Source organism: Myotis nattereri (genome assembly GCF_964212035.1).
Source record: "Myotis nattereri genome assembly, chromosome: 3".
Lineage (NCBI taxonomy): Eukaryota > Metazoa > Chordata > Mammalia > Chiroptera > Vespertilionidae > Myotis > Myotis nattereri.
The window spans coordinates 179,132,059-179,158,935 of record NC_138077.1 but is presented as its reverse complement, the minus strand read 5'-3'; the positions used below and the strand labels follow the sequence as shown (position 1 = coordinate 179,158,935).

Sequence of the window (26,877 nt, the reverse complement as noted above, 5' to 3'; positions counted from 1 at the left end):
TGAATATTCAATTTAATCACTAAAGTGATTGATGGTATCATGGTGAGAGGTGGGGAAAAACAATGATCAGCTCATAGAATGTGGCTAAATAGGAAAACAAAAACAATGCAAATAATAAAGAAGCTACAGATATTAAAATAATAATACAATCCCAAATATCCATCTCTTAAATTACTAGAAAAAAATTACAGCAAATATAGTCTCAGATTTGGGTAAATTTATTTTCATTTTATAGTGATTTTTAAGCCCTATATCCAATGAAACCAATTTTAAAAGCTCTATGAGAAATGAATATTTAGATAGCTATTACACTTTTCTTAATAAAAAAAAAGAGAAAGTTTAAATTTCTGAATGAGCAAGATTCACTTTCGTGGGTAGAGGCCCTGCTTCTTCATGATCTTCCACTTGAGATCTAACAACCACAAGAGAAGAAGCTGGATAGCTGTTTAGTTTTTGTTCAGTCACAAATTCCAAGTCGCCATAGATACTCAGCTTCTGCAAGAGAAAATCAATGCATATTAGAATTTGGATAATTAGAAACTTCACTAAGTAAGTCTTCAATAACAATTTAATCTATGGGTATTTTGTAAAAAAAAATAAAATAAAATTCTATAAATGTCCTCAAGAATGAAGAATGCTTTTACTCAAAGTGTTACAGATAGGTGATTCAGCTGCCAGTAATGGCAAAGAAAACTTTTCCACATGTCCCAAGTTAAAATATTTAGAAGCATAACAACAGAGATCAGGAAAAACTGCTCAGGTTTAAATGGAGTTAGTGTGGTCATACCAAGAACACTTATTTGGGATATTTGATTTTTTAAGTGATCCATTCCTTCAAGATCTTAGTTCTCTGACCACCCTGTCTAATGATTTGGAATAAGTTTCTCGGCTACTAAATGTTTTAACTTAATATATTTGGAAAATATGTGCTATTTTAAAAGGCTGTGAGAACAATGAATTTACATGAAACATTTTAACACTGAAAGGTCTTCACAAACATATCAAAGCTCCTTAAATTATCATATCCAAGAAAATAGTAAAACAACAAAAGAATTAAAGCATAAAATATTCATTGAAAATGTCATAAAACTCACTGGAGTATAACAATTATGTCTAACATCTTTTGAAAGTAGGTCTATTTAGATGTAGGTTATTTCCTAAATGCAGAAAAGCTAAATAAAAAGTATTTACTAAGAAAGAGGATAGATTTGTTGTTAACTCGTACAGCAATACATCTCTGTGTCATGAGTGAAACACTAAAGTGCTGACTTTACTGAGAGGATAAGTGACTGATTTTAGAGCAAGAACCACATGAAAATACTTAGTATTGGAAAGGTGCATTTGAATAAAGAACACTTTTAAGATTTTAAGTATCCATCAATGCTGATATGTGCTACAACATGGATGAACCTTGAAAACATCATGCTAAGTGAAAGAGGACAACCATCAGAGACCACGTATTGGTTGCCTACGGCTGGGGTGGTGGTGTGGTGGTGGTGGTGCTTGGGAAAAAATGGGGAGTGGCTACGAATGAGTATGAGTTTTCTTTCTGGGGTAATAAAAATATTCAAAAAATAATTGCCATAATGATTGCTTCCTTGTTTCATGTTTCCGATATGGTTTGCTGACTACTGTTCAAGGCAACAAGGAGATGGCCCAGTACCTTATATTTTTCCATTAAGAGAATACCCTCTAGACAGATTCAGTGGTTGATAGACTGGACATGGATCTGATATTGTGTGGCCTCCTTAAAACCCAGAATTAACATGTGATAATCTGCTCTGGGGCACTGTGAAAGAAAAACTCTACCTAATAACATTTAAAGACCTTGAAAGAGCAACCAAGAACTGTGAGAATGATTTCAAACATCAACATAAAAGCAAGTAAAGAGATGGAGGTGAGGTGGGAGATAGTATAAAGGGAACCACTTAATTCCTCATCCCAGTAAGAAGACATTAGATAATGTCTAAAGCTGGCAAAACAAAACAAAACAAAATAAAACAAAACCAAAAGTTAAAATTTAAAAAATGTTAACTACTTGGAAAAAATTTTAAACTATTGACTATAGCCCAGTTGGTGTGGCTGTGATTGAGTGTCGACCTATGAACCAGGAGATCAAGGTTCAATTCCCAGTCAGGGCACATGCTTAGGTTGCAGGCTCGATCCCCAGTAAGGGATGTGCAGAAAGCAGCCGATCAATGATTCTCTCTCATCTTTTGATATTTCTCTCTCCCTCTCCCTTCCTCTCTGAATCAGTAAAAACATATTTTAAAAAAAACCTATTGGATGTAGTTTATCTCAGAAGTGAGGAAGAGGAAGATTTAATTTATGTTAATGTATTACTTCTAAAAGTTAAAAATTTTTAATTAAAAAAATATTTTTAATTTAGTAAATATGTATTTGAGCTTTAGGCCTGGCTCTGCCACTAATCAGTTATGAAATCTTTGATAAGTTATTTACTTAAATCTTTTCTAAAACTCAGTTTCTTAACAGAATTTGGATTAAAAAGCTATGGCATTTATATTGTTTTCTGATTGTCTGATTCTTTTATGAGACTTAAAGCTTCTAAATGGCAATGTTCTTAGTCTTTTTTATTTTTTAAGAGGAAGAAAATAATGTTTATTATGGTTTAAGACATGTTTCACCCTACTTCCTGACCCTTAGAAGCCTTAAACTTTGTTCCTTCTTGATCTTATTCTTCATTGTACCTTTAATCCCTTGAACAGGGTCTGACACATAATAAGTTAGCCATAAATATATGTGATTCAGTAACATTAATGTTATTAGGAGTTTTCTAATAACTGAATACATGAAATCAGATGATCATGGTTCTGACAAAGAAAAAGGCAGCATACATATAAAGAGATAACAATGAGGCAGCACGTATAGCAGGGGTGGGCAACCTTTTTTCTGCCAAGGGCCATTGGGATATTTATAGCATCATTCCAGGGCCACACAAAATTATCAACTTAAAAAATTCGTCAGCTATATTTGCTCAAACATTTAATTAACTCACCCCTAATGCCTTGGCAGGGCCAGACCAAATGACTTTGCGAAAGCAAATGTTCTCCACCCCTGATGTGTATCAACATCTGTTGCTATAACAACGTTCTGAGGCTGCCTGATCTCTAAAAAGAGATATCCAAAACTGCTAACCCCTGTCCTTATATGCTGTGTGATCTGCCTGACAAGGACCACTATGGAATGACAACTCTTTATTATTTTAAATAGATAACAAGAGAAAGTGTCATCCCATTAAGTTTCAAAAATGACATCACAAATGTGAAAAAACAGAGGAAAAAATGTGGAGAAAAGAAGATCAAAATCTTTATGCATCAAGTCACTCAAAATGACACTGCTTTAAGATTAACAAAGGAAATGAAATTCTTTGCCAACTCTTTTTGGCCATTACGATCAAATGATATATGATGAATATCTAATTATGTGCAAAGCAGGTTAAAAATAAATTATCTCAGAGCTTTCCTAAATAAGAAAAATAAAGCTGTTCATAAATTTCTAAGACTACATTCCAGATATCTATTACAACCATTTTTTTTAAAAATATATTTTATTGATTTTTTACAGAGAGGAAGGGAGAAGAATAGAGAGTTAGAAACATCGATGAGAGAGAAACATCGATCAGCTGCCTCCTGCACACCCACCACCGGGGATGTGCCCGCAGCCAAGGTACATGCCCTTGACTGGAATCGAACCCGGGACCCCCCCAGTCCGCAGGCCGACGCTCTATCCACTGAGCCAAACCAGTGCTGGCAACTATTACAACCATTTTAAGCTTTGTTTGTAGTGACTGAAAAGAAAGCTTTTTATATTTCACTAGAGGCATGTTGCACGAAATTTGTGCACTAGAAGCAGGGGTGGGGAATGGTTCCTCAGCCCAGCCTGTGCCCTCTTGCAGTCTGGGACCCCTCACGCACTTACCAGCCGTGAGCCTGGATTCTGGTTGAGCAACACTCCTGTGGGAGCACACTGACCACCAGGGGGCAGCTCCTGCATTGAGCATCTGCCCCCTGGTGGTCAGTGCATGTCATAGCGACCGGTCGTTCCGCTGTTTGGTTGATTCGCATATTAGCCGTTTATTATATAGGATGTTTAAGCTCCAAGATACTAGGTCTGTACTTAAGAGACACACATTCTCCCACCAGGCTTATGATTTCCTATAAGCACACAGGATCATATATGTGAATAACATAACACAATCTAAATAATACTGCTCACAGATGAGTTGTACTTGTACTAGAGGCCTGGTGCCATGCACTCCGAAGGTCCCTCGGCCCAGCCTGTGCTCTCTCACAGTCTGAGAGCCCTCTGGGGATGTCCAACTGCCTGCTATCCTTAGTGCTGCTGCAGAAGCGGGAGAGGCTCCCACCACCGCTGTTGCACTCGCCAGCAGTGAGCCCGGCTTCTGGCTGAGAGGCGTTCCTCCTGTGTTGAGCATCTGCCCCTGGTGGTCAGTGCGCCTCATAGTGACTGGTCGTTCTGCTGTTTGGTCAATTTGCATATTAGCCTTTTATTACATAGGATAGTTAAAATGGAGTCTCATGTTACTATGGAGAGGGGTCATAAACAATTTATGTTCTAATAAAAAAATCAATGAAAAGGCTTTATAAAGAAAGTAAAGTTTAAAATAGGTAGCTTTTGGCCAAGAAAATCTAAATAACTTTCTAATGCTAAGTTCTCAGTTATTTTTACAGTAAACAAAGAAAACACCAGAGAAGGAATACTTATACTACAATATTTTTAAACAAGAAACAAAACCTTAATATGTATTAAAAATTATTTATACTAAAAATAAATCCATTCTAATGACAACACAACACTAGTTCTGTATGATAGGACGAGTGATTTCTGCTTCTTTATATGTACTTCACAAATTTCTACCCTAAGTATACAGTATTTTTATAATAAAACTAGAGGCCTGGTGCATGAAAATTCATACACTCGGTGGGGAGGGGAAAGAATGCCCAGTCTGTGCCCTTTTGCAGACTAGGAGCCCTTGTTGGATGTCCAACTGACAGGCCTAAGTCGCCGTCTGGCCTCCCTCTGCAGGAGGTGACCCGCAGGCCAATCAGAGAATGGCACTAGCCAGTGAGTGGCTGGCCCTGCCCCCCATTGCTGTCTGTTCCGCCATTCAGTCGATTTGCATATTAGACTTTTATTATATAGGATAGGATATATGGTTGAACACAACATTAATACCTAGCCAAAGTGTGGTTTCACATACAAAGTAAAGCCTAAAATGAATGATTCCAAATGGCTGTTTTCCACACATTTTTCTAGAAAATGTATCTTCTTAGAAAAGTCTAGCTCCTTGAGGTTATAGCCATAATTTTAATTGTTAAGTATAGGAAGAAGAGCTTTAGAGAGGAGCAAGAAAGTAACATTGCAAGGCAGATATTTGTAGGAAATGTAACAGGTGCCAAGAGAACTCTATATGGGTGTTGATTCTTTAGACTCTATGACAGGGGTCCTCAAACTATGGCCCTTGGGCCACATGCAAATACAAATATTGTATTTATTCCCGTTTTGTTTTTTTACTTCAAAATAAGATATGTGCAGTGTACATAGGAATTTGTTCGTAGTTTTTCTTAAACTATAGTCTGGCCCTCCAATGGTCTGAGGGACAGTGAACTGGACCCCTGTTTAAAAAGTTTGAGGGCCCCTGCTCTATGATCACAGGAATCTAAGGGGCATACGTGGGAAAAGTGAGTTGTTCCCCAAAGAATTTGAAAATAAGGGGAGAGAATTTCTCACAGAATTAAAGCTATACAATCAAAATAAAATTTGTTACAGCAGAGACAACATCTAAAAGGAAAAGAAAGATCAAGTCTCTGAAAGGAAATTTCCTCAAATCTATAAGATATAACCAAAACCACAATGAGAGGCATTGATATGTCTAAACAACACCAGAATAGGAGATGGCTTCCATAGGTAAAGAGGTAAGAGAGGAAAACAATGAAATGTCCATTTAAAACTATTTGGATAGAAAATGCTCAATTTAGTCAGTAGGCCTGGGGGCCAGAATACAGGTTGTGGTGTATTTATCAAGGTAAATTTCACCTGATGCCAGCCATTCAGTCTTTCTTGGCAATAATCAGACCAATCTCTATGTGTATCTTTTTCTTTCTTTTTTTTAACCTAGGGGTAAGGAGAAGGAACTAATGATGTAAAAAGGAAGGAATAAAGTGCCACATGGTGGGTAGGTCAACAAAGATTTATTACTATGGTTTTGTAGCTTTTTTGCCATAGGATTTAGAGTGCATGGGGTAACAGGCAACGAAAATCCTATGTAAGATGGGTAATTTCATTTTATCAGAAATAATGAAATGACTAAAATATGGACATCAGCACTAAAAATAACACAAATAATGGAGCAAGAAGATGTCATTAGTATACTCCGATCATAAGCAGATGAGTTTTACAGAAATTTACACAATCTCTAATACTTTAATTCCTGATCCTGTTTAATTTTATCCATTTGGTTTATTCTCCTAATTTAAATTATTTTAATCAAGGTAGTTCCTTACAGTACTTCCCTGATAATTAGCTTATTCTTGTCTGTACCTGGGAAAATCGTCGACCCTCTTCTCTGCTAATTCATATCTACCCATACTTCAAAGTTCAGATCAAGATCCACATTATCTAAAAGCCTTATCTGACAATCCAGCACATGGTGTCTGCTTTCCTTAACACTTTAAACATTTATTATTTGTACCACTTAAAATCCTTATCAGCCATAGGAAAGATGGTAACAGGAAAAACACAGGAGTTGTGAATCAAAAGATAAGAGCTAATTCCAGCCTCAATACTTTCACTGCTGTGCAATCCCAGGAAGGTTAACTGGCTTTGTAAGCCTGCTAAGCCATCTATAAAGTAGATAATAGAACATACTATAGAGTACTGCTGGATATGTAAGATATATGAAAATACTTTATAAAATTTACAGAATGATATGTGTTAGTTATCAACATTATCCTGTTCCAATTTCTAGCTGCTTGTATCACATATCTTAAAAATATAAAATATAAATCTTAATTATTCATGCATAAACCATATATTAAAACATATCTTTATAGTCTGTTAAGATAAAACTGTTCAAGCAGCATGCTAGGCACATGCCAACTACTTATTAGATTCTATTTTAACTTTCCTCCTTTTCTTCTTTTCACTTTTTTTCTATTGCACTTTCGAGGCACAAGAGAACTAAAGTTTATTTCATTTGGAGTTGAGTTAGCCCATATTTATTATATAAATAATTCTTTCCTTCAAAGCTAAATTGAATAATCAAATTATAGACTTTTCCAAAATATAACTCCTTTACCTTAAAAGTCAAAATCAAACGCTCTGGCCTTGCTGCTTCTAAAGCAGCAATTACTCTTTAAAATTTGTGGCAATTAGTTTAAAATGCTAAGTGGTTATACAAGACTTCTTTCTTAAATATCACCTTAGAAACTGATGTCAACAGGTTCTGAAAAGTCTCAAAGAACCAGGGAGAGAAACACTTTAAATTAGCCAACATGTATGTAACTACGGTAGTTAGCTTTACAGAAAACTGGAACAGTGATTCTTGTGCTGCAAACCTGTAATTTTCATGTGTGCCAACCCCCAGGTATGTGACTGAAACCACCAAATCTTCTCTCATTCTATTAGTAGAGAGGCCTTGTTTTTTTAGTTTTAAAAAAAATAGGCATTTAAAATGATTAATCATATGGCGCAGTCTTCAAATGGTGTATTAGAATTAAATCTACCTCAGAGGGAACATACTGCTCCACAGCTGTAGCAACAGTTGCACAACAAATCCAGAGCAATACCATCACCGAGAGGACAAGAGTTGTGGTTAAAATCCACCCAGAGTTACTGAAAAAAAAAGAAAGAAAGAAATATCAACAATTAGTCATGTTAAAATTTCATAATATAAGAAAGAGGAGATTCTTAATAATTAAAGGCAATCAAGGTTAAGTACTTAGTTTAATAATCTAATTAAAGCTTTACGGTTACTACCTTTAAAACTATTTTAAAAAAACATACTCATAGAAGGAACTATTATAATAGATATTAGGGGCCCTGCCTGGTTTGGCTCAGTGGATAGACCATCGGCCTGGGGAACGAAGGGTCTCTGGTTCAATTCTGGTCGGGCACCTACCTGGGTTGCAGGCTCCTCCCCAGACCTGGCTGGGGCTTATGCAGAAGGCAACCAATCCATGCGTTTCTCTCACATTGATATTTCTCTCTGTCTTTCCTTTACTCTTCTACACTCTCTAAAAATCCATGGAAAAATATCCTCAGGTGAGGATTAAAAAATAAATTAAAATTAAATTTTAAAAAAAATTTAAGAAAAAATAGATATTAGGGTAGTATGAAACCCTTCCCTCCATTTCTCAAGTTTCTGTAACATGGCTGCATCACTTTTGCAACTTAAAAAAAAAAATCAGACATACTGGCTTTTTGTTAAATGTATAAAATTAAAAAATTATTGTCAAGGGTAATTTTAAATTACTAAATGAGATAAGAAAAATAAAAGTGTCCTATAAATTAGACACTGCTATAAAATTTTATATGTATTATTTTGCAAGTTATTATGATGATACTAGCTTTAGGAAAACCCAATTATCTCAGAATTAAGGTATAGAATAGGTAAATTATGAAATTATCATGTTTCATAAAGGGAGTCACAACAGGCTTCCAGAAGTTAGCTTCTCTAGAGCATTTCAAATATTTGATCTGCCATAATTTACTTACAATTCAATTTATAACAGTATATCTATTATGAAGTATTCTGCACCCATCACAGCACATCTTAGTAAAGATAAAATTACATCTTTCTTATGATTAAAGTATTTTTTAAAAATGTTTTTATTGATTTCAGAGAGAGAAAGGGAGAATGAGAGAGAGATAGAAACATTGATCGGCTGCCTCCTGCATGCCCACTACTGGGGATCAAGCCTGAAACCCAGGCAAGTGTCCTGTTTGGAAATCGAACCATGACCTCCTGGCTCATGGGATGACCCTGGTTCATGGGACAAAGTTCAACCAACTGAGCCATGCCGACTGAGCTGATGAAAATATCTTTTAAAAAAAATAGTATTTTTTTACTGATTTTAGAGAGGAAGGGAGAGGGAGAGATAGAAACATTAATGATGAGAGAGAATCATCAATCGGCTGCTTCCTGCACACCCCCTACTGGGGATCAAGCCCGAAACCTGGGCATGTGCCCTTGACCAGAATCAAACCCAGGACCCTTCAGTCCACAGACCAATGCTCTATTTACTGAGCCAAACTAGCTAGGGCTGATTAAAATATCTTTTTTAAAAAAATATATTTTTATTGATTTCAGAGAGGAAGGGAGAAATAGAAACCTCAATGATCAGAGAGAACAATCTATTCAGTGCCTCCTGCACACCTCCTACTGGGGATCGAGCCCACAACCTGGGCATGTGCCCTTACCAGAATTGAACCCAATTTCCATTCTGGAGGCTAAGGGCAACTTCATATCAACCAAGTGATATAATAAAAAGAAGCTCTGGCCAGCACCGGTTTGGCTCAGTGGATAGAGCGTCGGCTTGTGGACTGAGGGGTCCCAGGTTCGGTTCCGGTCAAGGGCATGTACCTTGGTTGCGGGCACATCCCCAGTGGGGGGCGTGCAGGAGGCAGCTGATCGATGTTTCTCTCTCATCGATGTTTCTAACTCTCTATCCCTGTCCCTTCCTCTCTGTAAAAAATCAATAAAATATATTAAAAAAAAAAAAAAAAAAGAAGCTCTGCAATAAGGGTCAGAAGACCAGATTCCACTGACTGGCTAGGTGATCCTATATGCAATCATGGAAAAATCATGATCTTTTAAAGAGCAAACAGCTATGATAGAATAGAATGAGTAGAAGATATAGAATTTGAAAACCTAGATTTGAATTTTAATATAATAGATATATAACCTTGGGGTAGCTGACTCACCTCTCTGATTTACCTACTTATCACAGGCTACACTGTTCTAAGAGTCAAATGAGATCACTGAGGGGGGAAAAGCTTTTAAAAAATAATTCTTTTTATTAAAATGTAGAATACTATCATATTTAGCTTTCATAAAACTATCAAATTGCAACAAAAATCCTAAATACTCGAGAGAGAAAAACTGTCCTTTTTAAAGCAAGGTCAAAAGCAGGTTTAGAAATGAAAGGAAGGGAAATTTTAAAGTTAAACCCTTATTTTCTCACCCAGTCTTTAAAGACTTTTGTTCAGTAAAAGGTATTAATTTTTAGATTCCAATATAACAGGAGAAACCAAGATGGCGGCATAGGTAAACACCTGAAATTGCTGCCTCGCACAACCACTTCAAAAATACAACTAAAAGACAAAACGGACATCATCCAGAACCACAGGAAGGCTGGCTAAGTGGAAATTCTACAACTAGAAGGAAAGAGAAAAGCACTGAGACTCAGAGGAGGTGCGGAAGTAAAGTGCAGAGGTACGGAGACGCATGCCGAAAGGGATGGCAACTGAGGACGTGGTGCACGTGGGGAAGGGCTGGCAGCTGAGGACACGGCGCACTTGGAGAGGGCTGGCAGCTGAGGATGCGGAGCACGTGGAGAGGGCTGGCAGCTGAGGACACGGTTGTCTTTTTCAATCGGGAGGGAGTCTCAAGCTCCCGACTGCTCTGAACTCCAGTTCCGGGTGAGTCTCTGGGGACCCAGACTCATACAGGAGAAACTGGACTGTCTGGCATCGGGCAGAACTCGAGGGCGGCTTTCTCTCAGAGGTGCTTGCAGCGATTACCGGGACACTGAGACGCGGGGCCTCTTAGGGTAGGACTGGGGAGCAGTCATAGCTGCTTGCTCCACCCTGTTGATCCCCTGAGACCCCACCCCACCCAAGCTGTGCACAGAGGCTTTTGCATATGAAAGGCCTGGCCCTATGCAATCTGACAATTACCTAACAAACTGCAGCTGAATCAGAGAGACCCAGAACTTCCAAAAGAAGGTCCAAGGCCCCACAGCAGCTTGCACTGCTTCACAGCTGGGCCTCATCTGGGCACCTCCAAACCCCAAACAAAGAAGAGGAATCTCTCCATAGCTCCTGCTGGGTAGCAGAGGCTAAATTAGCACCTCCTTAGAGATCCAAGAGCCAGTGTATCCAGTGGTCAGAGTGGGACCATCCAGATTACAACTCCTCAGATCCATAAGGGACACACTCAGGGGGCAGACTCAGTGAGCACCAAAGCCCCACTGATGGAAGTCTTGCCCCAGAAGGGTGTCTCCAGCTCAGTTCTCCTACTACAGACACAGCTGATTCTCACAGCCAAATGGCCTGGAGGTCAATTCCTCCCAGTGATCCTACAACAATCAAGGCTTAACTACAACAAGACTGTGCACAAAGCCCACAGAGGGGTGCACCAAGAGTGTCCACCTCAGGTAATTGGGGAGGCTGAGCCACTGGGCCCTATAGGACACCTAACACAGAAAGCCACTCTATCAACACAGGGAAGCATGAAAAATGCAGAGACAAAGAAACAAGTCACAAATGACAGAAATGGAGGAAAGCAAATTACTGGATATAGAGTTCAAAACCACACTTTTAAGGGTTTTCAAGAATTTTCTAGAAACCGCCGAAAAATTTAGTGAGACCCTCAAGAAATCTAGTGAGACCCTTGAGGTTATGAACAAGGACCAACTAGAAATTAAGCATACACTGACTGAAATAAAGGATATTATGCAGAGTTCCAACAGCAGATTAGAGGATCGCAAGAACAAGTCAAAGATTTGAAATACGAAGAAGCAAAAATCACCCAACCGGAAAAACAAAAAGAAAAAAGAATCCAAAAATATGAAGATAATGTAAGGAGCCTCTGGGACAACTTCATGCGTACCAACATCCGAATTATGGGAGTGCGAGAAGAAGAGAGAGAGCAAGATACTGAAAACCTATTTGAAGAAATAATGACAGAAAACTTCCCCCACCTGGTGAAAGAAATAGACTTACAAGTCCAGGAAGCGCAGAGAACCCCAAACAAAAGGAATCCAAAGAGGACCACACCAAGACACATCATAATTAAAATGCCAAGAGCAAAAGACAAAGAGAGAATCTTAAAAGCAACAAGAGAAAGAAACTCAGTTACCTACAAGGGAGTACCCATACGACTGTCAGCTGATTTCTCAACAGAAACTATGCAGGTCAGAAGGGAGTGGCAAGAAATATTCAAAGTGATGAATAGCAAGAACCTACAACCAAGATTACTTTATCCAGCAAAGCTATCATTCAGAATTGAAGGTCAGATAAAGAGCTTCACAGATAACAAAAAGCTAAAGGAGTTCATCACCACCAAACCAGTATTATATGAAATGCTGAAAGGTATCCTTTAAGAGGAAGAAGAAAAAGGTAAAGATACAAATTATGAACAACAAATACACATCTATCAACAAGTGAATCTAAAAATCAAGTGAATAACTAATCTGATGAACAGAATAAACCAGTGAATATAATAGAATCAGGGGCATAGAAAGGGAGTGGACTGACTATTCTCGGGGGGGGGGGGGGGGGAGGGGTGTGGGGAGTGTGGGAAGAGACTGGACAAAAATTGTACACCTATGGATGAGAATAGTGGGTGGCGGGGGTAAGGGCAGAGGGTGGGGTGGGAACCAGGTGGAGGGGAGCTATGGGGGGAAAAAAGAGGAACAACTGTAATAATCTGAACAATAAAGATTTAATTAAAAAAAAAATTAGATTCCAATATGACCCTACTCTCATCTGATAAAACCTACCAAGAAACTATTTCTATAACAAGAAATTACAGGAAGCGTGCAGTTTGGACTACTGCAGTGTCACACCTGAGACAGAACATAGCGTGAGACTGTGAGGGCAACCACTTCTATACTGTTCTACTCGGGCTGGCGTGGGATTTGACACATAGTAAATAGTTACCAATAAGTGTTAAGGCCCACTTTCTTTCTCCTCTTCTTTTATTGGTGGGAGAAATTTGGGGGGAGGGCTCATATTATAACTCCTTGCAGGAGTGCAAGCATACATAATTTGATAAAACTCTCTTTATCCTCAGAAGGCTTGATATTCCTTCCTAGAACATAACATACCCATTCCCCCAACTGCCCACTTTTCCTTGCCTTGGCATAGAGTTGATATTCCTCCTTAGCATAGAACATGAAGCCTTCATTAGTCTATAGCCTTATCTACCCTCCCCAGCTTTATATGTGGCCTTGCAGCTAAAAACAAAAATCTGATCCCCAAAACATTAACATATACTTAAGAAGCACATTTCTTAACATAAATCAGGGAATCCTAACAAGAAAGTTTTTATACTGTGAAAAAAACTACTTGCTTGGGTTTAAACTAGTATGATATCACCTTTCATTTATTGTTAAATCCTTAGAATATGTTTATTGATATTAGAGAAAGGAAGGGGCTGCATATTACTTTTTTCTTTTTCTTTTTTGTTTTATTGCTTAAAGTATTACAAAGAGTATTACATATGTCTCCTTTTTTTAATTTTACCCCCTTTGACCTTCCCCCGGCCTCCCCTAACCCCCAGTGTCTTGTGTCCATTGGTTATGCTTATATGCATGCATACAAGTCCTTCGGTTGATCGCTTATCCCCCGCCTCCACGCCCCCCAACCCTCCCCAGCCTTCCCGCTGTAGTTTGACAGTCTGTTGGATGCTGTTCTGCGTATTACTTTTTAAGAAATTAAAATATCCAAAAGTAGACATTTGGTAGGGAGAAGGTAAATTTTTTTTTTTTTTACTTTTGAGCAACTAATAAAATTTTAAAATAATAAAAAGGACTATATCTTTCTGATATAAGCCAGACTGTATTTCCTATACCCATTAATAAAGAGGAATACATACAGAGAGAGGCATCTTAAAAAGCCATCACTTTCTCCATCTTCAAGAAAGTTCCTGTGTGCTTGTGAACTTCTCATTTGTAGATCTGGTGAAATAACAAGGCACATGTTTGATCTCTTATACGCAAAAGATAGTCCCAAATGACTACTTCTAGATCTATACATTAAATAATGAATGAAAGTTCCTATGGCACATCAAAAACTAAATAGATATTCTACTACATTAAGGATTTCCTATTTTATTTCCAAATTCTCATTGACATTGAAGCTTTCAATTTAATTACATGTGGGCTTAAATAATGGAATCTGGTTTATTCTAATGTAAAGTTAAAGATGGCCTTATGTACTGTCATTATCCACCCAGCAAAATCATTAGAAAGTTAATTAAATCAGTATCTAAAGTAAGGTAGAAGATAGTACATTTTAAAAGGTAAACTCAGCTTTAGCTTGATCGTTTTATATCCCCATGAGTTAAAATTCACTTCTAGTATGGAAATCAAAATAGAATAGGAGCTCATACTTTTAGGGTAGTTTCACTATTTGGTTAGTTTATTGGGATGTATCAGAATATTTCATTGGTTTATACTCACAACATCCTTCAAAGCAAACTAAATGGTTTTAAAATACTGGTTCTCAAAGTGTGGTCCCCAGACCAGCAGCATCAACAAAATCTGGCAACTTGTTAGAAATGCAAATTCTCAGGTCCTTTCCCAGATCTAGAAAATTGGAAACTTTGGAGGTGGGACTCAGAAATCTGTTTTAACAAGCTATCCAGATCCTAATGCACATTAAAGTTTGAGAACCACTGTTTTAGAAATTATTTGTTCATATTCTATTAGTGTAAAAACAATCATGCAACCAATTCTACACAACCAGATTTGATTGTTTTTTATCCCAAGTTGTGTAAAAGAAAACTTACAGGACATTTTGCTTAGCGATGATTCTTTCAAATTTGTAGGCTCCTGTTCCAACTGTGATGCATACTGGATTTCTGGCTTAGACTAAAATGATAATGAAAGCAATTAAGTCATTTGTACTCTTTAAGCCTTTCTCAGTAGCAAGTTCTGTAACACATCATCTCTATAAACATTCAAATTGAGAAAAAGTAACAAAGTATGGCATAAAAAATAAAGCATATTAACCACAATATACTTTAATTACACTTCCTAAACATCAGATCCAGTGCCTTGCAAACAGACACAGACTTTTGGCATCATCAAATATTGTTTAACTTCCTGACAGCATAAAAAAAAAATAAAAAAAGGACAAATTATAGCATACTGCATTAAATATCATACTCTGCAAAAACAACTTCTAATTCTAGTTGATCAAGAATAATTTAGCAGACTGCCAACATATTTGACTAAACACTTATTATCTCTATTTTTTCTCAACTGAAACATTCCATTCTTCCCTAAGTGTAATTCATAAATTATAGCTAAATACTCCATACTCTACATATAGCACTGACCCTCTGGAGTGGGGGCTTCTTTATCCTAGTTACACTCAAGTTGACACAAAGAGAGAAACAGCTAATCTCACATCTATCTAATCAGGAATGAATGAGGTCTTCACTCTAGGAGTCAATTTATGCTTTACCTTAAGTAGCTTTAAGACACAAAACTTGCCCTAACCGGTTTGGCTCGGTGGATAGAGCGTCAGCCTGCAGACTGAAGTGTCACAGGTTCGATTCCAGTCAAGGGCATGTACCTTGGTTGTGGGCACATCCCTAGTGAGGGCTGTGCAAGAGGCAGCTGGTTGATGTTTCTCTCTCATCGATGTTTCTAACTCTCTATCCCTCTCCCTTCCTCTCTGTAAAAAATCAATTAAAAAAATATATTTTTAAAAAAGACACAAAACTTATTGAATTTAAAGAGAGAAAATCACATATTAGCTTTACAGTAAGCCACTCACTTAGTATAATAATTAAAGGTTCCCTTTAATTAATACCTGAGAGAAAGACAGTACTACAACATAATTTGTGGGCTGGTAAATTTAAGAAATTTGCCCTGGCCAGGTGGCTCAGTTGGTAGAGCATCGTCCTGTACACCAAAAGGTTGCGGGTTTGATCCCCAGTTGGGGCACATACCGGAGGCTACTGATCAATGTTTCTCTCTCACATTGATGTTTCTTTCTCTCTAATAATAAAAAAAAAAAATCAATACAAACATATCCTCAGGTAAGGATTAAATAAATAAAAAAATTAAGGAATTTAACTATAGAATTAAAAAGAAGACAATGTTGTAGGGTGGTATATGAGCCTATGAGTTAAAGTGACCTGAGTCTAAAGCCTATTTTTGTTACTGACAGGGTGACCTTAAACAAGTTAGACTCAGTTTCCTCATCAATAAAATAGGGATAATACAACCTCATGAAGTTGTCTGAAGATAAAATACATAAGTCCCTAGTACATAAGAACTTAAAAAAAGACTACTATTATTATCACATCACATGGTAAATAATGAAGTAGGAGAAAAGTTACTTCTTTAGGAGGCAATATGCTTCTTCAATAAGTTCTCTTGTAAGAGTTATGAGGAAAAGCACTAAAAACAACTAAAAATTACATCATATTGCTTTTCTCCAATATAAATACAGGATATAAATACATACCACTATTTATATTCTAAGTATTTTAATTATTCCTATTTCCCATATCTAGAGGTTTCATTTTATCAATTTAACCACTATAAAATTTAGGAGATTCAGAGTTCTTGTTAGATAAGGATTGAGGGCTTCAGATAGGCTTCCAATAGGCAGAGGGGAGGGTAAGTCACATTGTGTCTTGATGCCCAATGTTTTCATTAGGCCAAATAATTATTATTTGATGATAAATATTTTTAAGTGGCATGGCTCTATGCCAAGACATTAATTTGAGACATATACATTTACTGTTGCTGGTATTTACTAGTAGATGAATATATGAAGAACAGTTGTCACCTGGAATATAACTAATTTTCCATCATCAGCTTGAAGATAAAAAGTCCATGAAGAGGTTATGAAGCTCTGTGCAGAGTCCATCATGCCACTCCAGAATGACCGGACCAGAGTTAGAGGGAAGAGTAGATGCATTTTTGGCATCAGAGACATGAGCTTTAAAAAAAAAAAAAGTCATAATAAATACATTATATATATATATATATATATATTCAAGAGAGCAACAATCAAATCCTTATTAGGACAGGGTATAAAGCATTAAGTGAATCTACTATAATTAGAACTCAAGCAAACTCTTAGTTATCTATGCAAATTGACTATGGTAAAGCTGAAAAATCCCTTTAATTTCTACTAAACACATTTGTAAGCTACCTGTCACCTGTATCAGAATACAAGGCTTTTGAATCAGATAAAAAAATATGAAGACTCTTGCTCTGGTTGGTTTTCTTAGTGGTTTGAGCCCCAGCCCTTGGACCGAAGGGTCATGGGTTCGATTCCCAGTCAAGGGCACATACCTCGGATGCAGGTTTGATCCCTGGTCCCAGTTGGGGCTCATGTGGGAGGCAACCAATCAATGTGTCTGTCTCATATCAATGTTTTTCTCTCTCTCTCCCCTCTCCTCCCTCCCTTCCACTCTGTCTGAAAATCAATGGAAAAAAATATCCTTGGGTGAGGATTAAAAAAACAACAACAAATATGGATAATCTTAAGATTTGATTAAATAAGGCCTAACAAGGCTCAAGAAATAGAAGGGAAAGGGATAAGTTATTCTTTAATGCTTTCAAATAAAATAAATCATGCCATAATGAACATCAATGAAAAAGAAGGAAAAAAAGTCAAAAGAATATATGCATACAATGTGAGACATCTGATAACAAGGCAGGGTGAGAGAGTATTTATGGGCTGAATACATATATAGTAAGCTACTGATAGGAATTAACACTAATTGACACAATCTCCCCTCCAGTTCTGATTCATAAATGTGCAAAACATGCAATATCATTGTTATATGATAGATTAGAAACAACCTACATTTCCAAAAATAAGGGAGTGCTTATTAAATAAATGATACGTTCATACAAAGGAATATGTAGTGAAAAGAGTAGACATTCACTATGTACACTTTAATTTTTAAAAAAGAATGCATGTATATACATAAAATATATCTGTACTGGTAACTCTGGCTACTTTAATGGAGAAAAATATAGGAATAGGAGACTTTTCACTATTTACTCTTTTTACCTTTTGAGTTTTGTATCATTTGGCTGTATTTTCTATGCAAAAGTTAATAAAATTTAGAAAATTACCCCAGTATACATGGAGTATAGAGTATGAGGAGTGGGAGATTATAACAGATGACATAGGAGAGGTAATCAGGAGCCATGTTGTGATAAGTGGTTTGGACTTAAACCTGTATATAATGGGGAGCAACTGAAATATATAAGACAGGAGTATGACATGATGAAATTTCCATTTAGAAAGTAAATATCTGGACACAGACTAAAAGATAAACTAGAGGGGGTTAAAGTGGGAAAATAGTTTGGAAGTTAATTTAATTTAGTAATGTAGATGAGAAATGATGATGGTCTGAGTTAAGGTAATTGAAGTTGGGATGAAAAAAAGACACTGAACTATCAATTTCCCTGAGCCTCAGTTTTTTCATATGTAAAAGGGGGATAAAATCTTCACTAGACAACGAGAAAAAACAAAGTGAGATTATGTATGTGAACATATCTTTTAACAGTAAAGCATCATAGAAAAATGTAATTGATTTGTCTATGTGCAAATATATAACTTGTTTGCTGAAAACTAATTTAAAATATAACACTAAAATAGGATCAAGTGGGTGATAAATATTTCAATACAAGTAAGTGCAATACAAGCAGGCAATTTTGAAAGGCAGTTTTGTCTCATACTTGTTCTTGTCTCAATTCAGCAAATGGCAGCTGATTCTGGCAACCAAGATGGCAAGCATATTGCTCATCAGATTGGGAATATGCTTCTGTACATGCTGTAAGAGAAAAACAATAAAATTACAAGAAAGAGACAGAAAGAGAGAAAGTAAAGGAATTTGGCATTTTTATGAAGAAATTTATTACACTAAAACTAAAGGCCTGGTGCACGAAATTCGTGCACTGGGGGGGGGGGGGTGAAGGGGCTCAGCCCCATCTGCACCCTCTCACAGTTCGGGATCCCTCAATACTTACCACCCACCCGGTCGCTGCTCCTTAGCGCTACCACGGAGGCGGGAGAGGCTCCCACCACTGACCCTGCGCTCGCCAGCCATGCGCCCAGCTTCTGGCTGAGCGGTGTTCCCCATGGGAGCGCACTGACCACCAGGGGGCAGCTCCTGCATTGAGCGTCTGCCCCCTGGTGGTCAGTGCACATCACAGCAACCGGCTGTTCTGGTCATTCTGTCATAACAGTCACTTAGGCTTTTATTATATAGACTAGGGGCTCGGTGCACGAAACTCGTGCACTCAGGGGGGGGTCCCTCAGCCCAGCCTGCACCCTCTCTCAGTCAGGGAGCCCTCAAGGGATATCTGACTGATGGCTTAGGGCCTAAGCTATCAGTAGGACATCCTTAGTGCTGCCACGGAAGCAGGAGAGGCTCCTGTTACCGCCACTGCATTCGCCAGCTGTGAGCCTGGCTTCTGGCTGAGCGGCACTCCCCCTATAGGAGCACACTGACCACCAGGGTGCAGCTCCTGCATTGAGCATCTGCCTCCTGGTGGTCAGTGTACATCATAGCGACTGGTGGTTTCACCAGTTGGTTGATTTGCATATTAGCCTTTTATTATATAGGATAACATTTCATCAATATGCATTTCCAAATTTGGTAATAGTAGCAAATGTATCCTTTCCTATATAATAAAAGCGTAGTATGCAAGTTGTCCCCTCAACTGGGAGGTCATCCAGGAGTTTGACCAGGGGGCAGGGCCGGCCAGGGGAAGGGAGGGAGGCCCCGGCCGGCAGCCAGCAGCCACTAGGGACCCTACCAGTGCACGAATTTCCTGCACTGGGCCTCTAGTTATTTTAATAAAACCTCTATCTTTTATCACCCACAAGTCAAATATTTCAGGTATAAATCTATTAATTACACACTCAAGCTGCTATATGATGACATTTATAAGAGGGGAGCTTCTTGCTAAGGTTTACACAGTGGAAAAACATTGAACAGACAACCTCATTGAACAGGCAACCTCAAGTTTTGGCTCTATCATTTGTTGGTTGTTTATGTGACTAGGGCTAACTGTTTAACCTCTCTGACTATTGAATTCCATAAGTCTAAAATGGAAATACAACCACCTTGGCAAGGAAAAAATAGAAGAATTAGTTTAACACCCTAAATTCTAAGAAAATGGAACTTAGAAAATGTTCTACAGCAGGATTCTAAATTTAAATGGGTCTCTACCAGATAAACTCTCTTCTTTTACCAGAGACAAATCTTTCTTATGATAGAACACTTCACCATTATAACAATCTTATTTTTCTTTCCAACCTGGTCATGTATTTGTAATATACTTCTCCAAGATGCTAGATAATAAACTGAACAGCATTATGCCACATAAAGATGGCCAGTTTAGGAGTCTGAGCCATAAAAAATAAGGTTATGATATCACAGAGGCTGGATGTTAGTCATGGCATAGTGGTAAGGAGTAAGACACCTCCTGCTACAATGAATAAACAGTGTAATGTAATGAATAGAGAAAATTCCATTATAGTTCTTTAAAAAGTTAAATGTCAATTTTATCTTTATTATAGGTTTTTTGTGTGTTTTTTTTAATTAAACACCTCTTTCAGCAAAAATAAGAACAGTGGTTTAAGAGATGACAAAGACTCTAGTTACCTCTTTTATTGGCATGGCCCACAAAAGAATACACTATTAAATACCGAGTCAAAGGCCTGATTCAGTAAAAACAAAACTTGGAGCTAAGCTAACTAGCCAATGGTTGAAAGGTTTAGGAAAATTATACTATCTCTTGAAAAGGTAGTGATGAATTATGGGAAGGCTAATTACTACTGCATTTGTCTAAACCAAATACTTGTTTAAACAAAGGTGTCCTATCCACAGTACAAAATAAACGCTATCTCAACAAAAGATGAAATTTAAAGACCATAACATTTCTAGCAGCAGCTACTAAAACTCTAACTTCATAACAATTAAAATATGCTGGATGACTAGTTTAAACATTATGCTTCTCATTTTCTGAGGAAAATACATTAAAAGTATAACACAGCTCAGAGAAAACATCAATGCTATAGACTGCTGATGTTATTAGCATAGCCTCTTACCAGATTCGCATTCCAATTTGGTCCGATTTAAATCAATTCCATCATCCACAAACTGACAAATTGAAAACAGCCTGCAACCTCTCTGACATGCGTACAACTCCTCTTCCTAGGGAGTTCAAGAACAGGGAGGATTACAAAAAAAAATTTATTTCCCTCAGGGAAAAAAGGTCAGAAGAAAGCAAAGTTAGTAGGTTTATTATAAACTGCCCAATAAAAAAATGTTATAACTGAAAGAAAAACGACAGGAGCCAGGTAATGCCCAAGACCTTTCCCATATAAAGAAGTTTTAGTTTCTTGTTTATGAAGTGATATCAAAGAAAGAAGTCTAGTGAGTAAAATCACTCTTTTCCTATTCTTTTGTAGGGGGTGGGGGGATTGAAAATAAAAATAACAACGACATAATCAGAACTTTAACAAAGATAGAAATGAGTAACCAAGTACCTTAGGACAAATAGCATACTTCTGCCCATAAATATTTATACAAATCATTAAGCTTATCAGGAAAAGTATCATGATTAGCTTCACAGGGCCAATAGTGCTATAAAGGCCCCCACAAAGTGAGGTGTACATCTATACAAATACTTACATAAAAGGATTTTTAAAACTTGGCTTATTTACTAAAAATACAAACAAGAACAATAGTACGTTATATGGGAAAGGCCAATGGAATTAGCCAGACCTGGATTGAAACCTTTCAGGTGAGTGACCCAGCACAAGTTACTTTACCTATCTAAAACTCAGTTTTTTTCATCATAAAAGGAGATAATAGCTATAAATTATCTCCAATCCCTTCAGTACTGCTGGAAATAGCTATTCCTAGCACAGTGCCTGGGACATACAAGGTACTCAATAAATGGTAGTGTTAATCATAATAATAGAGTTTTTAAAGAGAAAACAAGTTATAGACATCACTGTATATGTGTGTGAGCTCAAGGTAGGATATATTTTTCATTACTGGAAAATGTTACCTGCTTAGTTAAGACTAATGGCAATGTTTTCAACAGGCTTTCCGTCAATGACCTACACATAGTATTTGAAACAAACCAGTACATGTGGGGAAGCCCCCTCAACTTACTATGTGATCCACTGTGTACAAACTGCCAGGCACCAAAAAAAGGAAGGAAACAGCATGTGCATATACCACTTTGCAACCAATGGAATACAAATAGCATTTCTTCCCAGCAGAGGATTAGTATAATCTATGTGGCGGCAGCAATCCATTAGGGAGAGATGGCTGCAGTCTAATATTAAGCAAGCTTTGAAGGCAGCACATTTCTGGACCTCAGTTCTAGTTGCACTTATTGTTAAAATGAAACTGAAAGAATTTTAGCAAATAAAATAAATTTCATACCTGAGTAGCTTTTGCAGACTTTGTACAACAATGAAAGAACTTTCATGTCTTTGGAGTACCACACATTTCCTTAAATTGCACAGAGGAAGCATGAGCTCATTGTTAAGAGCTTTACTGAATGCCATTTCCTTTTCAGATATGTTTTCTTCTGTTAAACCAACCCAATAAGCCCTCCAGTACCTTTTTTTTTTTTTTTTTTTTTTAATCCTCACCGGAGGACATGCTTAGGGAAAGGAAGGGGAAGAGAGAGGGAGGGGAAGAGAGAGAGAGAGAAACTTCCATAAGTGCTCCACTGGGGGATTGAAACCTAAATACAGGTATGTGTGACACTCAACCAACTGAGCCATTCTGGCCAGGCTCCAGTACCATTTTCAGAAGAGAGCATGTATAGCATGGTGAAAACAGTCTAGATTTAAAGCTCAGCCCCACCATTTGTACAACCTTGGGCAAGTAACCTAATCTTTCAGCCTCAGTTTCCTTACTTGTAAAACAGGAACAATCTTTCTTCAAGATTATGTCAATCTTGAATATGAGGGTTGTACATTTTATATTCACAATATCATTAATATTGTGCTATACAAATAAATAGACATAACATTAATAATATATTTAATGAGCACCCATAATGTGCCAGGCACTGAACTAACACTTAACATCTGATACAACACTTGGCACAGAGTAGGCACTCAAAAATCATTATGAAGAATCATATCCTTATTCTAAGTACGTGTTTCATGTTCTAGGTAATATTATTACTCTGAGTAAATGATTCATGCCCCCTGTATCCCAAATGACTGGCAAGCGTTTACCAAATATTAGAGGCCTGGTGCACGAATTCATGCATGGGTGGGAGGGGCCCTCAGCCCAGCCTGCACTCTCTCGAAATCCAGGACCCCTCAGGGGATGTCTGACTGCCAGTTTAGGCCTGATCCCTCTCACAATCTGGGACCGCTGGCTCCTAACCGCTCACCTGCCTGCCTGCTTGTTTGCCCCTAACACTTCTGCCTGCCTGCCTCATCACCCCTAACTGCTCGCCTGCCTGCTTGTTCACCCCTAACCCCTCTGCCTGCCTGCCTCATTGCCCCTAATTGTTCGCCTGCCTGCCTGATCGCCCCTACCGCCTCTGCCTCGGCCCCACTGCCACAGCTTCATCCAGAAGGTTGTTTGGCTGTCTGGTCTAATTAGCATATTATGCTTTTATTATTATAGATATTTCCTCTGATTTAGAGCATAAGGAAATGGTGCTCCCCATCAAATGGAAAACCACCTAAATAATTACAATGAATTTCAATAATACATTTATAGATTTTATGTGCATTTTCACATCCTGAGCTAAGTAAAGCTAACTAATTATTCTCTTATTATTCAGCACTTAGGCAGTTGCTGAGAATGCCACATATATTATCTTTAATTCTCACACTAGCTCTGCAGGGTGTGAAGGTTTTTTCTATAGCTGACAAAACAACGTAAGGAGAAGTTATGTGATCAGCAAGGGCACACAGCCAGTAAAAGTGGAGCTGTGGATGTAACCTGGGTTTGTATGGTTCCAGAGCCCACACTTTGTAAAAAAATATGACCAGGCTGGACCTAGTCAGCTTTGTTATTAATACAAACTTATGTCTCTTGTATTTAGACCCTGGCAAATTATGCAACTGCACTTTTAAGGAAAGTTAAAGGGTAAAATATCGTAATTTAAAAATAATTACTTACAAATAGTTAAGGTATTCTACTTTCTTACAACAAAATACTTCTGGAAGTAGGTCATTAAAATAAGATTTCTATCTGCCAGCTACAAATGCCAGACCAAGAGAGGCTATGTGAGCTTGTAAATTCATCTAATTTCTTATATAACACACTGCTTTTTTTTTTTTTAAATATATTTTATTGATTTTTTACAGCGAGGAAGGGAGAGAGATAGAGAGTTAGAAACATCGATGAGAGAGAAACATCGATCAGCTGCCTCCTGCACATCTCCTACTGGGGATGTGCCCGCAACCCAGGTACATGCGCTTGACCGGAATCGAACCTGGGACCTTTCAGTCCGCAGGCCGACGCTCTATCCGCTGAGCCAAACCGGTTTCGGCCACACTGCTTTTTTACCCTGAACTGCAAAGTACAATAATTGGGAGGAGGGCCAACAGAAATCAGTGAAATAAGTAAAGTATTTTTAATAGAACGTTTTGATAAAAGGCAGCACAGTATAGCCGGTTTTAGGGCTGAGTTCCCACTACTCCACTAGTTATTGGCTATGTGACCTTGGGCAAGTCACTTAACCTTTCAGAGCCTCAATTTCCTCAATTGTAAAACCCTACTTAGCCATGAGAATTAGGGATAATGGGTAATCTCTCATCAAACCAGCTAACAGAAGGTAAACAGTTAATACACTTTAAGTCCAGTATTTCCAGGGAGCCAGATGATTTAGAGTTCCTGGTGACAACAACTTTAAAGAATACGTAAAAACAGCTTAGAGATCACACAGTTTTTTAGGAAGTAGTGAATATTATAAAAGTACTTAAAAGTTCCAGAAATGTTTATCCTTTCAATTTACTTAGTTATTCTCCCAGGATTCTGGTTCATACTGCAAATTTGCTAGGAAAATCTCAGAAATAAAAGCCAAAACCAAATAGTTGAATGATACAAAATAAGTCTCCATGCCAAACCAGGTCAGATCAATATTAATGAGTTTCCCCATACCATCCTCTCAGATGAGAGGTTTGTAAGAGAAGAAGGTAATTTAGCGATAGTATACATTCAGTCTGGAAATCAGAATGTCTCACTTCTCTCTCTTGCTATATTAGTCTCTGACTGAAAATTTTAGGATAATACCCTCTCCCACATTTTGTCTTGAAAACGGATAATCCGCAGGCAATGTAAACAGACATATGGGAAGTGCTAGCATTTAGGACTTTCCATTTTCAAAGACCTGAAGACACTCGCCAATAAGGACCATCCTAATGTCACTGGGCCTGTCCTCGTGGTCACTCTGCAGACCGAGGGCGCAAACAAAATGGGCTGGTCACGCCACGCAAACAACATAGAGACGAAGGGAAAACAAGAAGAGAAAGACCAGCAACTGGCAGCAAAAGCTCTTGCAAATAAAGGCACTGGGGTGGGGAGGGCATATACCCAAATCATATATGGGAAAGGGTGAGGGAGTTCACCCCACAATCTAGAATGTTGAGTAAACAGAGTTCTCAAGAAGCTGAAAAAAACAACTTGAGAAGCAGAAGGGAATTAAGGAAAGACAGCACCTGTGTGTGTGTGTGGGGGGGGGGGGCAGTGAAAGTAGGGTGACCCCTTCCTCCGTGAGAGGCGGTCTCATTTCTTGGCTCACTTCACGGAATGGTAAATCCTTTCACTGCAGATGCATCGCCCTGCTTCTTCCCTAAGCCATCCCGGGCCCTGGCGGCAGAGCCTTGCTCACAGTAACTACCACGGGCTTTGGAAAGCCCTGTCCGTGCGTCTCACAACTCCTCGGGCTGCTGAGCACGTTTCATACCACAGTCACCATGTATGGCATAGTGGGACCGTCTGCTCGTCTGACTCCCGGAACAGACGCTTAGCTCCCGGCCCGGGGAGGTGCTCCGTAAACACGGTTCATGAAGGAACCCTTTGTGGGCTGGCGTTTCTGCCCCCGCCCCCGCCCCCGCCGTGCCTTCGGCTCCCTGAAGGTGGGGGTCGGTCTGAACAGGCAGCATCCTCCTCCCGCTTGGAGTGCACTGCTGCCCCGCAAGCTCTTTCTCATCTCCGCATCCCCCGGCCCCCTACAGGGTCGGTGCAGCACAAACTTCCGGCAATTACAGCGGGAGCGGTGCGAGTGGGGTTAGGGAGGAAAACAGGAGCGACACAGGTGGGAGACAGCGGCTGAATGGCGGATTCAACGGCCAGCTCCCCGGAGCCGACAGAGGAGCGCGAGGGCGGAAAGACGAACGGCCAGGGAAGGGTGGTAGCCCGGTTCAGACGGGCCCTACCTTGGGGTAGGTGTGCAAGGGGTAGGTCAACTGACAGGCCCGGTGGCAAGACGCCGTATCCCCCAACACCGAGTCAAATGCTTCGGCCGAGGCGGTCCCCGAGCCTCCGGCCAGGGCCACGGTCAGCAGCAGCAGCGGCGGAAGCCCCAGCTGGGCCCTGACCCGGAGGCTCCCTCTCGGCACCGCCATTTTGTTTCCCTCTGTCAAGGCAGCTCAGCTTGTTGCTGTTTTCTTTTCAGGATTTCCTCCTCCTTCCGGGGCCAGCCCCTTCCCCGCCCCGCCCCCGGCTGCCGCTTCCGCCTCCGCTGTCCCGCTCAGAAGAGGTGGAGCCAACCCTCGCGAGCACTGGAGCGAACCGGCATCCGGGACCCCTTTTTTCCTCTGCGGTGCACGCTGGGGCATGTAGTTCTTCACCGGCGGGAGGCGCCCTGGCGGTTGGGAAAGCTGGTCTCGGAGAACTACAAT

At 39.0% G+C, this 26,877-nt stretch overlaps 1 protein-coding gene across 2 annotated transcripts; it reads right to left on the bottom strand.

The window, feature by feature from the left end:
* Nucleotides 1-202: 202 nt before the first annotated feature.
* Nucleotides 203-26,701, bottom strand: TMEM59 (transmembrane protein 59). 2 transcript variants are annotated; one of them, XM_081087081.1, is made up of 8 exons: nt 26,413-26,701; nt 21,091-21,196; nt 18,711-18,805; nt 16,798-16,950; nt 14,780-14,861; nt 13,865-13,946; nt 7,767-7,875; nt 203-495 (listed from the first exon to the last, which is right to left on the bottom strand). In XM_081087081.1, exons 1-8 carry the CDS (start codon nt 26,599-26,601, stop codon nt 340-342), a joined length of 972 nt encoding a protein of 323 aa, XP_080943207.1. In that variant the 5' UTR covers nt 26,602-26,701; the 3' UTR covers nt 203-339. The 2 variants fall into 2 exon arrangements, with proteins under 2 accessions (XP_080943207.1, XP_080943208.1); XM_081087082.1 differs by lacking the exon at nt 26,413-26,701 and adding an exon at nt 22,442-22,505.
* Nucleotides 26,702-26,877: the final 176 nt, after the last annotated feature.

Coding starts and splice junctions, on each gene's coding strand:
- TMEM59 (XM_081087081.1), bottom strand. CDS start 26,601: ATGGCGGTGCCGAGAGGGAGCCTCCGGGTCAGGGCCCAGCTGGGGCTT. Junction 21,197..26,412: donor CCTTGCACACCTACCCCAAG/GTAGGGCCCGTC, acceptor TGAACTCCCTAG/GAAGAGGAGTTGTACGCATG. Junction 16,951..18,710: donor CTGAATTGAGACAAGAACAA/GTATGAGACAAA, acceptor TTTTTTTTAAAG/CTCATGTCTCTGATGCCAAA.